The 15585-nt window shown below is 37.7% G+C and overlaps 1 protein-coding gene across 5 annotated transcripts in view; it reads right to left on the bottom strand.

Moving 5' to 3' along the window:
• Positions 1-11892, bottom strand: part of PKN2 (protein kinase N2) — a 164159-nt gene extending 152267 nt beyond the window's left edge. For 4 of the 5 annotated variants that reach the window (XM_060090065.1, XM_060090064.1, XM_060090063.1 and 1 more), the window contains exon 1: positions 11487-11892. In XM_060090065.1, the coding sequence (XP_059946048.1) occupies positions 11487-11534 (48 nt within the window). In that variant the 5' untranslated portion in view covers positions 11535-11892. The remainder of the gene's footprint in view (positions 1-11486) is intronic. The other variant, XM_060090062.1, reaches the window with a different exon arrangement.
• Positions 11893-15585: the final 3693 nt, after the last annotated feature.

Raw genomic sequence — 15585 nt, 5'->3', positions numbered from 1 at the left:
GTATAACCTTTAAAAAGTGTAAATCGCTATATTGTACACCTGTAACTTACATAATATTGCACATCAACTATACTTCAATTAAAAAGAAACCTTACAATAGCCCTGAGCCAGAAATTATCACCATTTTTATAAGAAAACTTGCCTCATGGAGCTAAATAACCCACAAAGTCAGACAGCTAATTTGTGCTAAATATGGGATTTAAACCTAGATCTGTATGATTTCAAAACTTTACCTACTAGACTGGTGATTTCAACTAGGCTTTAAAATTATTGATCAGTAAATTTCCAAAAAGAAATTTGGCAGATATATATAAGATTACTGATTTATTATTTTGCCAGTTAGAATATAACTATCAATTATTCTAATCATTTCTTAAAAGAGTACATTTTGACATCAAGAATGGAAGGATATAAAGAGAAGCAGAAACAGCAAAATCTCAGAATGGAGTACAGTCCACATCTCTACTTATAAACTGGCAACTTTATTTAGACATACACAGAATACATACTCATACAACATTGTCCTTAGGGTGAAAATATCATCATGAATAGCACTGGTCCATGACCTACTAGTTGTAACATGCTTAAGTATCTTCAAAAAAAAATGCATACTTTTAAAACTCAACGCTTCCTTTTCTTTATGTACCAAACTGATAATGCATCAAGAACTGATAGAGTCAAGTATCTTTATTGTCACAGACACTTCTAACTGACAGGCTCATTAGTAGATAAAAGAATACTTTCCCTCTCCTCAAGGCTCCCAAGAGAACAGAAAATTAGATAACTTTTACTGATACAGCAAGAAATAAGTTTTGCTGTTTACAAGTATACCTGTTTTCTAAGGAGGACTGATTCTTTTAATATATAAGGTCTTGTTTGATGAACACTTGAGGAACTTGGCTCTGCCTTTTGAGAGGAAGAATTTGAGGGAACTGAACTGTTCTTCTTTAGGGAGAGAAGAATTCGGAGTTTTGATGGCAAATAAGAAAGAAAGGATTGAAGAACAGACCTGAAGTTGAGGAGAGAGGAGCCAACCATGGGATATGAAACTGGGTATACTATGGGGGAGAGGACTAAGTGAAATATAAGTATCTTTGCTGAAACCAGTTAAGTTGTTACATGCCTATAAACATGTGTAGAAACAAAAACCCAGGAAGCATAGGGTGCCCTGAGAATTTAAGTGCTTCCCACCAGGAAAACAAATCTTGGGGAGACTTAGGATTTCCATAGGCCATAAGATTGTGGGTTCAAGCCTATCCTACCTAGAGCTTGAAGGTAAGATCTGTCCTTCAGATCAACTAGCTAGTCATCAAGAATAATCCTAATGAAAAAGCAAACATTGGCATTGTTGAGAGATAAGTAATGATATAAAATAAGAGATGCTGCACAAAGTGAAAGGCTAGGTTAAGAACTTGAGCAGACAGGAGATAGGGGGTGGTTACTGGAGTGGGGTGAGTCTGGGAAAAGGAGGAACAGAGAAAAATGCCAAAAGAAGAAAGAGAAACTATAGTACATGGGTTAAGAGGAATTTGTCCTCTCAAGTCAAAGAGCATCTTGGTTCATGCCAATTATGTGACCATGGAGGTTATTTCCTTTAAACTTTTGCTTTCTTGCCTATAAAGTAGAGATAATAGTCCAAATTCAGTAGAATTGTCTTAAGGATTCAGTGAAATAACATCAATATAAATTAGTTATAATTTGTTTTTAATAATATAAAAAATTGCTATTTTTATTATTACTTGCTTCAGTTGTATCTAGACTTTGTTCCTTCTGCCAGTAGAAAATTCTCGGTCTGAGATGAGGAACTAAATTATTACGACTAAAGGTAATAAACTTAAAATCATGTACGTGTCAAGTGGCCCTACCCAAGAAAAATGACGCGATGCAGTTCTGCTCCCTCAAAGAGACCATAACAAAAGCAGGAAAAAAGTTTTAGGTAATAAATTTAAACTCTGGGGACTTTTAGACATGAGCCTGTTATTTATTCAACAGACACTAACAAGTAGCTACTATGTACAAGTTGCTCTGCTAAGAACTAAAGGCGTAAAGGTGAAGACAGGACATATAGTTCTTTTTGTCAAAGATTTTAAGCATTCAACACAGCAGAGAAAATGAGGCAGGATGCAAACAACTATGGTGCAATACAATGTATGGTAAAAGTCATGAGATAGAAAATATCCTACGTAAGTTTTGAGGAGATATTATACATGACTTGGGGAAAATAAGAAAAAAATTAAAAAGCAGATCTAAACTAGGCCCTAAAGAAACATTCCAGTTGAAAAAATAAAACAATAAAATACAGACAGAATATAGGTGAGGAAAAATCACTAATCATGCTGTGCCTAAAAAATAGGCTGTTTGCATGAAAAGAGTTAAGAATTAAAAGGTATTTTGGGGGGCTTCCCTGGTGGCGCAGTGGTTGAGAGTCCACCTGCCAATGCAGGGGACAGGGGTTTGCACCCCAGTCCGGGAGGATCCCATGTGCCGCGGAGCGGCTAGGCCCGTGAGCCATGGCCACTGGGCCTACGTGTCCGGAGCCTGTGCTCAGCAACGGGAGAGGCCACAGCGGTGAGAGGCCCACGTACCACAGGAAAAAAAAAAAAAAAAAAGGTATTTTGGGGGGCTTCCCTGGTGGCACAGTGGTTAAGAATCGCCTGCCAATGCAGAGGACACGGGTTCAAGCCCTGGTCCGGGAAGATCCCACATGCTGTGGAGCAACTAAGCCCGTGTGCCACAACTACTAAGCCTACGCTCTAGAACCCACAAGCCACAACCACTGAGCCTACATGCCACAACTACTGAAGCCCGTGTGCCTAGAGCCCATGCTCCGCAACAAGAGAAGCCACTGCAATGAGAATCAACAAGGAGCAGCCCCTGCTCGCCGCAACTAGAGAAAGCCCGCGAGCAGCAATGAAGACACAATGCAGCCAAAAATAAATAAATTAATTAATTAAAAGAGAAAAAAAGAAAGAAAGAAAATCCTCCACAGGATTGCCTTTGCACCTGCGTCAAAAATAAATTAAAGGGCTTCCCTGGTGGCGCAGTGGTTGAGAGTCCGCCTGCCGATGCAGGGGACACAGGTTCGTGCCCAGGTCTGGGAAGATCCCACATGCCGCAGAGCGGCTGGGCCCGTGAGCCATGGCGCTGAGCCTGCGCGTCCGGAGCCTGTGCTCCGCAACGGGAGAGGCCACAACAGTGAGAGGCCCGCGTACCGCCAAAAAAAAATAAATTAAATAAAAATTAATTAATTAATTAAAAAGAAAAAAAGGTATTCTGGGGCCACGGCAATGACAGCTTTCAGCTCTGAGCTAAGGAATTAGGACTGTATCTCACAAGCAGTCAGGAGTCACTGAATGCTACAGACAACTTCTGAATCTAGCAGCTATACATAGTCTAAACAAAAACAGAATGAGACTGAAGAAGTAGAGGTGGAATATCAAGATATTGTAATCATCCAAATGATAATGAGAGCCCAAACTTGGGCAGTGGCAAAGCAATGAATGAATTCAATTTACATAAACAGAAGAATCAACTGAGGAGGCTGAGACAGCAGTCAAATGAAAGTGACCAGCAGATCTTTCTAACACGGGCAACAAGAGAAAGAATGATCACCTTCAGAAATACAGACAAGTCAGGTGTAGTAAACGGGTCATAGAATTAGTCATAGAAATCAGTCATTTATTTATTAAGCATTATTTATTCAGGCATATTTCAAGTGAAAGCCATATGTCAGGTGCTAGGGGCATAAAACTGAGTAAGACCTAGTTCCTGTCCTGAAAGTGGGAGACACACATATAATTTAACAATTAACTGCTATATTGGATGATATATTCAATCACAGGAGCTGCAAAATGAGAAGTAGGCTAATTTGCCAATGGATCAAAATGCTACATGACCAATCACTAAATTTACTTATTTATTAAAAATGTACCTTAAGCAAAAGTCTTCTTGATTATATGATATGAATATATTTATATATTCAAGAAAAACATTTTTCTTAGTGGAATTTTAAGGAGTGCCCAATTAGTCAAAAGTTTTTTAGGCATACCATCAATAAATTTAACAAAAATTAAATTTAAATTTTCTTTCATCAACAGATATCACAGCAATGGCAAGAACTGCATTTAGGATTCCAGGTTTGTAAATACCAGCAAATTCTGCAAGAGATGATTATTTTCTATTTTATATCCAGTATTAAACCTGATCAGCTACAGCACTTTATTGACAAGCTATGCATATAACTGAATAACCAATTCACATAATTCTAGACTTGGAATATATTGTCCTTCAAATGAAAGAATAAAATATTAATAATTAGTAATAGTAATAAATTTGCACTGAAAAGATATGGAATGGGAAAATAAGCAACTGATGAACTATTTACATGGATAATTTACACTATTTATTTCTAAATTTACCCTTTGAGTCAAATAACATTTGAGTGCCTAGTATGTGTTAAACAATACAATATTTTATACAACTTCCTATAGTTGTTCCCGTGGATACTTTGTAAATCCATGAGTCATAAACTGTGTAACTTTACCCTTTCTATACCAAGCCTAGACTAGATATTAAGTGCAGGCTTGCTGATCACAATGATGTAAATGATTTTCAATATTTACCAAAAAGGTAAAACACTTAAAACTGTCCCTCCCACAAACCCCCAAAAGAAAGTGAAAAGACAAGTTACAAACTGAGATAAGACATTCACAATACACACAAAGGATTTATATGAGGAATATAAAGAACTCTATTTTAAAAACACAGAAAAATAGGCAAGACTCATGAACAGAAATTTCACTGAAGAGGAAACATAAAAGGCCAGGAAACATTAAAAAAAAAAAGTTCTACATCAGTGATGATCAGGAAAATGCAAATCAAGACCATTTGATGAGATCGCATTTTACAGTCTTCTGATTTGTAAAAATTAAAAGACAATAGCAAATGTCAGAAAGGATGGATGACCAAGGGATCTTTTATCTCTTACCTGCTGACATGACTATAAATTGGCACAACCACACTGCAAGCTGGGCATTACCCTGTGAGGCAACAATTCTACATCTGGCTATATAATTAATAGAAACTCTTACATATATGCAATAAGAAAGAATGCACAGAACATCCATAGTATCATCGTTCACAATTACAAAAACCAGAAAATAAATAAATGCCCAACAAGGAAAAGTCAGTGGATAAATATCCAAATAACCAATAAGGGGAGAGCTGAATATTTTACTCATTGAAATATCACACAGCAATTAAAATGAGTGATTACAGCAACATACAATAATATGGTTAAATCAGCAATAATAAGTGAAAAATCAAGTTTGGAGACATTATATTGAACACAATTATATAAAAACTAAAATAAAAGATATAACTTTTAGAATTGTATATCCAACAAAACTAAATGCAAAGAAAGAATGAACACAGGACTCAGGATGATGGTTACTTTGGATGACAAGAAGGTGGAGGAAGGGGGATGGAATGAAGAAAAACCATGTATAGGTTAAGTTCCTAGCTTTTAGGGGGAGTTGGGGAGTGAGTGGTGGTCCCTGGGTGTTTATTACAACGATATATGGATGGATAATGATTAATCCAAACCAGTGTACCTAAGGTTTAATAAATGGGAAAAAAAACTCTGAAAATTTAATGAAATTTGTTCAATGAAAATTCTGAAACAGACAAAAAAAGCACCTCCTTAGAGAATCTCTAAGGAAACAACTATAGGAAAGGGAAAACAATATGATTAATTGTAAAATATATGATATTTAGCATATGTATTGGGTGGTAAGTATATTTTCTATAATCTAAAATAAATTCTAAATTCTATAATAACAACTTTCCAATAAATTATGATGTTTGTAAGCCAGGGCAGTAAAGCTTCAACCAATTAGAAAAAGTAAACATTGCCAAGTTCCTAAAATAGATTAATCCTAATAACAGTATATATTATGTAATTCTTGTCTATCAGTTCATCTCTATAACATGACACCAACAGTTACCTTCAAATCTAAGGTATTTATCATCAAATACACTCCTCCCAGGCTTTCCTGTTCTTCATTTTTAACAGACAATATTTATGTATATAATATTACACAAATTTAATTTTTCTGAAATTGTGAAAAACTGAATGTGACAACAGAGCTAGTTTCAAATAAGATTTCATTAGATAAAATTAAGAGAAACTAGACATGTATCAAAATAAGTGTTCTCTATTTCTGCTTTTCTAAGATATTAGAAGTTTACTTTTTCATTAGTATGTTTTTCTCAGGCAAGATTTTAAGTATCTTTTTTTTTTTTTTTTTTTTTTTTTTTTTTTTTTTTGCGGTACGCGGGCCTCACTGCTGTGGCCTCTCCCGCTGCGGAGCACAGGCTCCGGACGCGCAGGCTCAGCGGCCATGGCTCACGGGCCCAGCCGCTCCGCGGCACGTGGGATCCCCCCAGACCGGGGCACGAACCCGCGTCCCCTGCATCGGCAGGCGGACCCCCAACCACTGCGCCACCAGGGAAGCCCCTTAAGTATCTTTTTAAAGCTTTTAACTAGTTTCGACTTTCTTTGTTGCCAAGTTTGAACTCTGCTGCATACCAAAAGTTATTCGTATTAAATGTTACATGATTTCTGTCATACTCTAATTAGAGTAAAATTGGTTTTTGAAATACAGTAGACATTTGACAATTGTTCAACAGAGTACACAGTACTAGAAAATGATGCAAAATTAACTACTCTGTTCAAATATCATATATGCTTCTGGACGTAACATTATTTTAAGTGATATTCATCTCTCTATTAACTAGAGATGATCGAAAAACATGATAATTTTAGAGCCATCATTTTATAATACTAGTTTCAGCACAAAGACTTACTCAAAATAAAAATATTGTGAGATAAAAAAGTCAATAAAGCTAGTTTGATCCACTTATCTAGAACTAGTGGCAATTTTTTTTTAACCTACAGCTATTTCTATCTTACAACTCTATGAACCTCATTTCTCTTTACAATTCTAATAAGTAAAATAGGATACAGAAGGGAGGAAAAATATCAAATCAGTATGTTGTATACCTTAAAATCACACGTTGTATGTCAAATATATCTCAATTTTTTTACAAAAGGGAGGAAAAAGAGGAAATGGACTCAAATGCCATGGGACTTATAAGTTGGAAAAGCTTGTCAATTACTCTGATAGAACTATGAGCACCTTCTATTTTCTTTGATGCTTTTCTGCATTTTCCAGATTTTCTAGAATACACTTGTATTACATTGATAATTTGAAAAAAAACTGTAAAATGTGTCTTACCCATCTACCTACTTTCTCATGCTACATTCCCCCAACTCATGCTAGTCTTAATCCTCCCAACACAGACACCTTCTACGTTCCAGTATCACTGCAAAATTAGATGCCACCTCCTAATTTCCCATCAAATGTGTAAAATAAGAGGGTGCTGTATGTAGATATAACATAACTAGTGAAGAAATCCCTTTTGAACTTTTTAAGGGAATATTTTTGGGACAAGGGATTAGAAATGTAAATTAAAGAAAACTAAGTAATTTAAGTCAATGATCATAGTCAACTTTTAACAGTCAAGACATTTCTCATCCTAGGTAACAAATGGAGCCTTCTCATCAATGTACTGTGTGCCTACTCAGTGCCAAACACATAGCTTGGTTACATAGCTTAAAATTTTAAAGCAAAGTTTATTTTATGGACAGTCTACAGAGAAACGTGAAATCTTCTGGAAGGTTTTGGGTGAACATCTGACAACTTTCATCAGAAACATTAATTGTTAAATGAAGAAAATCTGCAAAAATGTTATTGTACTCTTATTCTTTGTAGAATGTTATACCTTATTTGCAATAATAAAGCACTGTTAAATTATAGACTACCAAATAAAATGTGGAAATCACTTTTCCTTGTCAGAGAGGAACCTAACAAGTAGTATAAAGTTTATATTAAAGTTAACTCTGGTTAACTACATTTTGGGCCAATTTTTAGAAAGTTCACACATTTACAATATTGGAATGCAAAACATTTATGGGTCCACATATTACAAAATGGTGTAGTGGAAAAGATATAAATCCAAATTCAAACTCAGACTTACATTGTGAACATGAATGACTGACTTTAACTATTCCTGAACTTAGTTTCCTGATCTGTAAAATGGAAATAACAACACTCACTTTATTGGATTGTTTTAAAGATTACATAAGGTACACAGGGTACCAAGTACAATGTCTAACATACAGCAGATAATCAATAAACATTATTTGTACTCTCCTCTGGAAAGTGAAAGCCATATCCTGTCATCTTTATGCCCTCCAATATACCTTTGGTATATTATACTCAATAAAGGTTTCTTGAAATGAATCCCTGTAACTTAAGACCAGCTACCTCAACCTTCCACTTGAGCAAGTCACCTCTACCTAAATAAATTCTGCTGAGAATGGAATTCAAGATTCCCAACACTTTATTGGCTATTTTGATGAAGATGAATATCCGATAATCAACAAGGTAACTTTATAAGTATGCTACTCAATATTTGGGTCTGCACTCTACAAAATTACTGTTGTAGCCAACATTTTCATTTTGAGATTCTTTATATAGTTTTCATTAACTCAGTTTCCTTGAAAATAAACTTTAATTTCTTTGGCCTCATGAAAGTATCACACTCATTTTCCCACTACACTTAAAATAAAAAAGAGAACTTGACATAACAAGTTAATTACAAGAGATAAAAATTATAAATTGCCAACTAAGTTTGTGTTTTTAACAGCCTATTTTTATTTTTACCACAACAAATATTCTTCCTTACACATTGAAGCCTCTAGCCTTCAAAGTTTGTGTATACCTTATTAATGATTCCTTGTTGAATGTCTCCTAAATTACTAACAAGAGTTAGAAACATTACATTATATAGAAATATTACAATTAACAAGACTGTGGTTTCAGATTTTCTTTGTCTTTTCACAATCAAAAATTATTAATAAGCCAATTCCACCTCAAGTAAAGTATTTCAAGTTCTGCCATATAATTCGAAAAATAATTTTTTACATGTTGGATATACAATGTTTCTAAATAAGTATAAATTTCATTAAAAGAAGTTGTAACATGTAACTTTCAGAGTGAGAAAAGATATGGCAAGGTAACAATTTCAACTAAACAATTTAATAACTTGCTACACAAATTACTATTTAATTACTTAAAATCTGTACGGCAGAAAAGCATTAAGAAACTCACATTAAACAACTTTTAAATTTCAATAAATTCAAACAACTCAGAAGGTCTCCAAACAAGTTTGATAAATATCTGGTTACTATATTCTAGTTTAATGACCCAATGAAATAATAAAATGTTTGAACAGATGCATATACTTGGTGAAGCAAATTTTATCATGGTTCATCTTGAGTGCTGATATAAATAATATTTTAATAAACATGATAAAGTCCAAATGCAATAACTTTTATTAGAATTGGGAGTCAAATACACCAAGAAAAATGTCCTGGATATACATGACAACCTAAAATGTAACACTTATTAAAAACTATTCTTTTTCTGGAGGGGGTTACATTTTAGTTTATTTAAAAGTCTAACTTTAGATTGGACGTTCCCCTAGTTTGGTCCCATTTTTAAAATACTCATATTTAAATATTCCTATTTATTTGACTTGCTTCTTTGTTACTGTAAAAAATGGTTTTATTAAAAGTCCCTAAATGTTATATTTTAATGTACATGAAAATATATTTTCACATTCAGTACCAAAATAAGAGTTTTTTATGTCAACTTTCTATAAAATACAAATAAGGATGCCAAATACTTTATGATTCTGAAGCCACTCCACTCAAGGAAAAATTCTCCTGCTATTTTCATGGCTTTTTTTCAGTCAGAAGTAAAATATGCTTTTCAAATTTCAAGACTAGGAAATGGAAAGCATTTCTGATGTGCCTCAAACTTCATTTCAAAAGCTCACGTAAAGTAATAAAACAATAAATTCCATTCATTTAGCAAATTGGTATGCTACAAGGCTTCCTTAGAAAAGGCTAAGAGTAATTAAAACACTATATAGCAACATGTTCAATAATATGAAATTCAGCCTTGCATTTCCAAAGGATTCCAAATTTGCAAAAGTGCATTGATATACCTTGTTGAAATCTATTTTTATGGAGGAAATATCGAGTATTATAACAATGCCTTCAAGCTTACATCTGACTGCACAATAAACCAAGCTAATATAGGAATTTATCGAAAATACATTTAAACAGCAAAAAATTTAGAAGCAACTGAATTTTGAAATCATCAAGAATGAGCCCTTCAGAGTGTCTAGATTCAGCCTTCTCAAAAAAATTAACTGCCCAACACACAAAAACGAATGTAAGTAGGCTATTTTTTTTTCTCTTAACTCCCATATCAATCTTCGAGTAGCTAAAAGACGACCATATTTAAACAAACCAAAATAAGTTTAAGTCAAAGGACAAGCATGAAACTTTAATCCAGATGTAAACATCTCTGGGAAACTCCAAAGTAAAGAAAAATAAACCCAACAAGGTAGCGCACGTACCCTGCACATCAAAGAGACCTAAACACCAAAATCGTGCCTACATCATCAAATATTTAGCTGGAAAATGGGAAGAATAATATTGCTACTCAACGTGGACTTTAATTAAGGGATCTATTTTGTTCACATCTTCTGCAAGCATGTGATGTCCAACATTTTCCCTTAGTCGACTGCTTTGCCGTTTGTAAACTACTTCTGTAGTTCTTTTTTTGGTATTCAAACAGGAGGGAAAATGAAAGTCTGAAAAGCATCAGCATCTGAGCTTCCGGATCTGAGCCGGGAGTAGCTGAGAAGGGGACCATGCAACTATCACTTGGTAAAAAAGAAATAAAAGGGTTAGCCCTCAAAATAAAAGAAAGAAATCTAGTCACCTAAAGAGGGTTGGTGAAGTGAAGCCAGCATTTGGTGAGACACTTTTTTTTTTTGTTTTTTGTTTTTTCTTTAAAAAAAAAAAACTTGTCTGGGGGCTGGAAGTTATGGGGGCGCTCTTTGTGCAGAGTCGGAGGGGAAGGGGAGGGACAAGAAAACAGCTTGGGAGTCATTCAAAGGAGTTTAAGGAGCGGTGTTCGAGGGAAAGGCGGGGCGGGGCCCGGCCCGCAGGAGGTAGGGGGCGCCAGGGGTGTCCGCGGGCGGCTCTGACACCAGGGAGGGGGAGGCGAACTGGCCGCCCCGGGGACCGGGTGAGAGCAGACGCCGGCCGCAGGATGGGGTCCCTCTGGTAGGCAGAGTCAAATTAAGTTGGTGGCAGGCCACGGCTCCGGCGGGGGCAGAGGCTCTGGCTCCAGAAGGAAGCGGCTCCCGAGTGACATCCCCGAGTTTCCTCACTTAGCGGGCTAGGGGCGCGGCGGCTGCACGGCTCCCCTCGGCCCCCTACCCCGCGCCAGACTCTCTCCCTCTGCTCCGCCAGCGCCTTGCGCACGGGCCGCGGCCCTTACCTGCAGCTCCGTGAGCAGAATCTCCCCCCGTTCGGGGTTGGACGCCATTGCGCTCCGCTCTGGACTCCACACCTGGACGCGGCCGCTGCTGGCGGGCGAAGGGAGAAGGCGGGACGGGATCCGGGGTGGGGGGTGAGGAGCGGGGAGAGAAAGAAAAAAACCTAGGGATTCATGGAGGCGCAGCCCCTGCTGGAGGCGCGGCTTATTTCGCCCGGTTCTTGGAGAGCGGCGGGGAGCCGGGACACTCGTAGCGGGCTCCCCCTCGCCGCCGCCCGCCCGCGCTGGACTCTCTTGCTCAGTCGCTGCCTCAGGGCGACGCCAGGAGCCGCCTCGAACCTCTCGGTGCGGGGCTGTGAGGCCGCGGCGGCAGCTCCTCCTGTCGCACCATTTGGCTGTCACCGCGTCGCAAAAGCGGCCTCACTTGGCGGCTGCCAGGGCACGTGACAGCCGCGGCCGCCGCCTCCCGCCGGGCGAAGGAGGTGGGGCGGAGGGGACCCAGAGGGCGGGAGTGGGGCGGGGCGGCTTCCGATCAGGCTCCGCGGCGGGGACTGCCATTGGACCCGGCGAGGGTGAAAAGGGGGGAGCGGACTGTGCTCGCGTCTCCTGGGAAGCGGGAAGAGGAAGAAGAAAACACACGCCCGCTTTCCTGCTTCGTTTAACTGCCCCGCCGTGAACGCTGGAAATCGGGAAACTACTCGTTCCTTTTTGTTTTTTTCCCCAGGTCCTTTCCTCTTTGCTTGCCACAGTTTAGGCCTAACGTAAACGGACTCTTTTCTAACCTCCACAACCCAAAGAGTTTCGGAACTCAAACCTAATAGAATGTTCCCCAGCCCAAGCTATTAATCTTGCCTTTTGCTCGCACCCACCCTCTGCGCGCCTCTGCGACCAGTAAGGTGCACAGCTGGCGAAAGTGGGGTGTGGTCTGTACTTTTCAAGAAATGTTAGCGGCTCGACCTCTGGCAACTCTTAATGAACAGTTTTTTAAAGATACCTTTTCCCAAGCGCTGCACTACTGTGGTTTGGGCTTTAGTATTACACTGAGTTTAGAATTTAATTAGTTGGCTTCTTGAATTGTTTTAACTGAATTTAAAGTGAAGGCGGTGGTGCGGGATTAGCCCCATGAATGGGTAAAAGCCAACTTTCCCTGTTGTAGTAAACATCCAGGTTAACCTATTAGTAACATGTAGCTAAGTAGTCTTAAGTTGGGGGTTTACGAAATGACACTATAATATTCGGGAATGTCAACAAAATCTCCATCCCGTAGCTTTTGTTTTGTCTGAGGAGTGAATGCATATTTTAGGCACCTGCTTAACTTTTGATTATTTGAGGCTGAGATGCCATGGCTTTGTTAAATACTACTTAGGGAAAGTGATAGGGATAGTTTAGTTAGATAGCTACTTGAAGAATGGCTTAGTTGGCATACTTCTTAAGTATGCTATCATGAACCTCTTACGCTGCATGTAAGATCTGTTGGGCTGATGCTAGGACTTAAGTTTATCTTTTTACCTTCTAAAGTCTAATGCATTTGTTTGACAAACACTTGTCTAGAGTTCTGTGATCACATTTTCTGAACTCCAATTCATGTGATAGAGAAATTTTCTGGTGAGTCTTTCAAAAGTTTAAAAACTGTTTATATGTTTAATACATAGCCTTGGTTGAAAACGATAATTAAAATATATGCTATAACAACACTTGGAAAAACCAGGATAAAAATGCCCTCCCTGGTGAGAGCCAGACAGTGTTCTAAGAAAGAGTCCTTGTCCCTGGAGTGATTGTGTCCTTTGGAGAAACAGACTTGTGTCCAAACAACTGTAGTGCAATTTTAAATGGTAGTCACAAAACGTTAGGGGACCACTGCATTCAGATAGATAGATGATAGATAGATATACATATTTTGTGTGTAATAAAAATACATTACATAAAATTTACCATTTTAACAATTTTAAGTATACAATTCAGTGGCATTAAATGCATGCAGATATATTTTGCTTATTTTTCTTTTGCCTTACTCCAGAATGGATTTGAGATAGCTGGCACACATAGTAGGTGCTTAATAATGATGTAATTTAAAAGTACCTATGTAAGGAGTTAGAAATATAGTGAATGAGCATTCTTTTTAAAAATAAATGTAGATATAAGAGAAAGATGTTCACCTTTTAGTACCATGGTATTTTAAAGCTAGAAGAGACTTAAAATGTTGTCCAACACTTACTATACGTAGAAGAAAATAAGCCATAATTTACTTAACTATTAGGAGCATGGGAACATTATTACCCTTAGTGGCAGAGATGGAAACTGCAATCTAAATCTCCTAATTGCCAGTCCTGTGCTTGTTTAAACTTAAACCATGCTGCTATAAGTACTTTAAAATAGATTAAAAAGTGAACTCAAAACATTATAGTCTCTCAAATTTTTTACCATAGAAAAAGATTTCAAACTTTACATATTTCTAGTGCTAAATCAAGTATTAATAGTAATTTTAATTTTATATATCACATGTAAATGTAAGCAACCAGCATAAAAAGTTTTTTTAATTAGAGGAATTATTTCTGAGATTAGTTATGTTGGGGAGAGTAGTACAATACAAAAGAGAGCCAAGACAATATAAAACTGCTTGAGAATCTGGAAAATGTGATGGTTTAAACAGTAAATTAGCTTAAGCTGAAAACTACTACCCAGATCACAGTCTATGTTCAGGGGGTGGGGGGTGGTAAGTGGGGGAAAAGAACAAATAATAGGACATGGAATATATTTATCAAAATGAAGCATACTTGAAAAAGTTTTAATGGAAACATATATCATGTTGATTCAGATGAGCTATACTCAGTCCCTACTTGCAAATATTTTTAAGGAATCCTAAATATAGTTCACCTCAAGTTATGTTCTAATTTATATTAACAATGAAAAAGAGGAATTATTTTATTTTACTTATTTCCATGTAAGAAATTAAAGACATAAAAAATATCTGAATTGTGTCACTAATTTTGCAGGTAGCTTTTAAATTTTTTCATAGATGTTTTAAAGGTCTTTAAGAAGTAGAGATGACCAAACATGTAGAAATAGTGTTTTGTTTTTTATTATTATTACTTTTTTATTTTTGGCTGCACTGGGTCTTTGTTGCTGCGCGTGGGCTTTCTCTAGTTTCAGCGAGCAGGGGCTACTCTTCGTTGCGGTGCGCGGGCTTCTCATTGCGGTGGCTTCTCTTGTTGCGGAGCACGGGCTCTAGGCACGTGGGCTTCAGTATTCATGGCACATGGGCTCAGTAGTTGTGTCTCACGGGCTCTAGAGCACAGGCTCAGTAGTTGTGGTGCACGGGCTTAGTTTCTCTGCGGCATGTGGGATCTTCCCGGACCAGGGCTCGAACCCGTGTGCCCTGCATTGGCAGGCAGATTCTTAACCACTGCGTCACCAGGGAAGCCCCTCTTATTGTTGTTTTTGCAAGTTAGTGGGAAGAAAAAAAAAAGTAACTCCCTACTCCCAAGGGATAAAAGTAGAGTAGCGGTGGTAATCAAAGTAAGAGACTCCCAAAGGAGAGGCAACTCAGAGAGACAGTCAGAACTCCTTGGTCACCACCTTTTTCTTCCTTAGGAAACCCCTTGCAGGGATGTTCCCTTGCAAGCTCTATGAAGGTAATTTTGAGAACAAGATTGTTAAAGTTGAGAGCACAGTAGAGTTAAGTTGTAGTGACTATAGCAGATACTTTTGGAGGTGTCTGCTCAGCCCACATTCACTTCTCTGAGAATTACCTCTGTCACCAGAAAAGAAGTCTCTGTAGCCATGTTGATTTGGCTTAATCTAGATCTTTCAGCAAATTATGGGTGGGCCATGATAGAACATGTCCAAGTTTAGCTAACCAGATTATCTCCCCAAGAATTTGAAAATAGAATATTGAAATGCTGGTCAATTGGTGGCCCTAGACCAGCAATGGTGGGAGGGTTATGGTTGTAGGGCTAGAATGGCTATTTTTTGCCATGTGTCCAAACATGCAGAAAAAGCTGTTTTTGAAAAGAGAAAAGAAGTTCTTCCTTCCTGTCACTGGGAATATAATGGTTATTGAGGCATAACTGGTCTTTGTCTTGATGGGGCTTATAGTTAGTTA

The sequence above is a fragment of the Mesoplodon densirostris genome, chromosome 2, assembly GCF_025265405.1.
Source record: "Mesoplodon densirostris isolate mMesDen1 chromosome 2, mMesDen1 primary haplotype, whole genome shotgun sequence".
In the NCBI taxonomy this organism is placed as follows: domain Eukaryota; kingdom Metazoa; phylum Chordata; class Mammalia; order Artiodactyla; family Ziphiidae; genus Mesoplodon; species Mesoplodon densirostris.
This window is presented reverse-complemented; position numbering and strand designations above follow the sequence as displayed.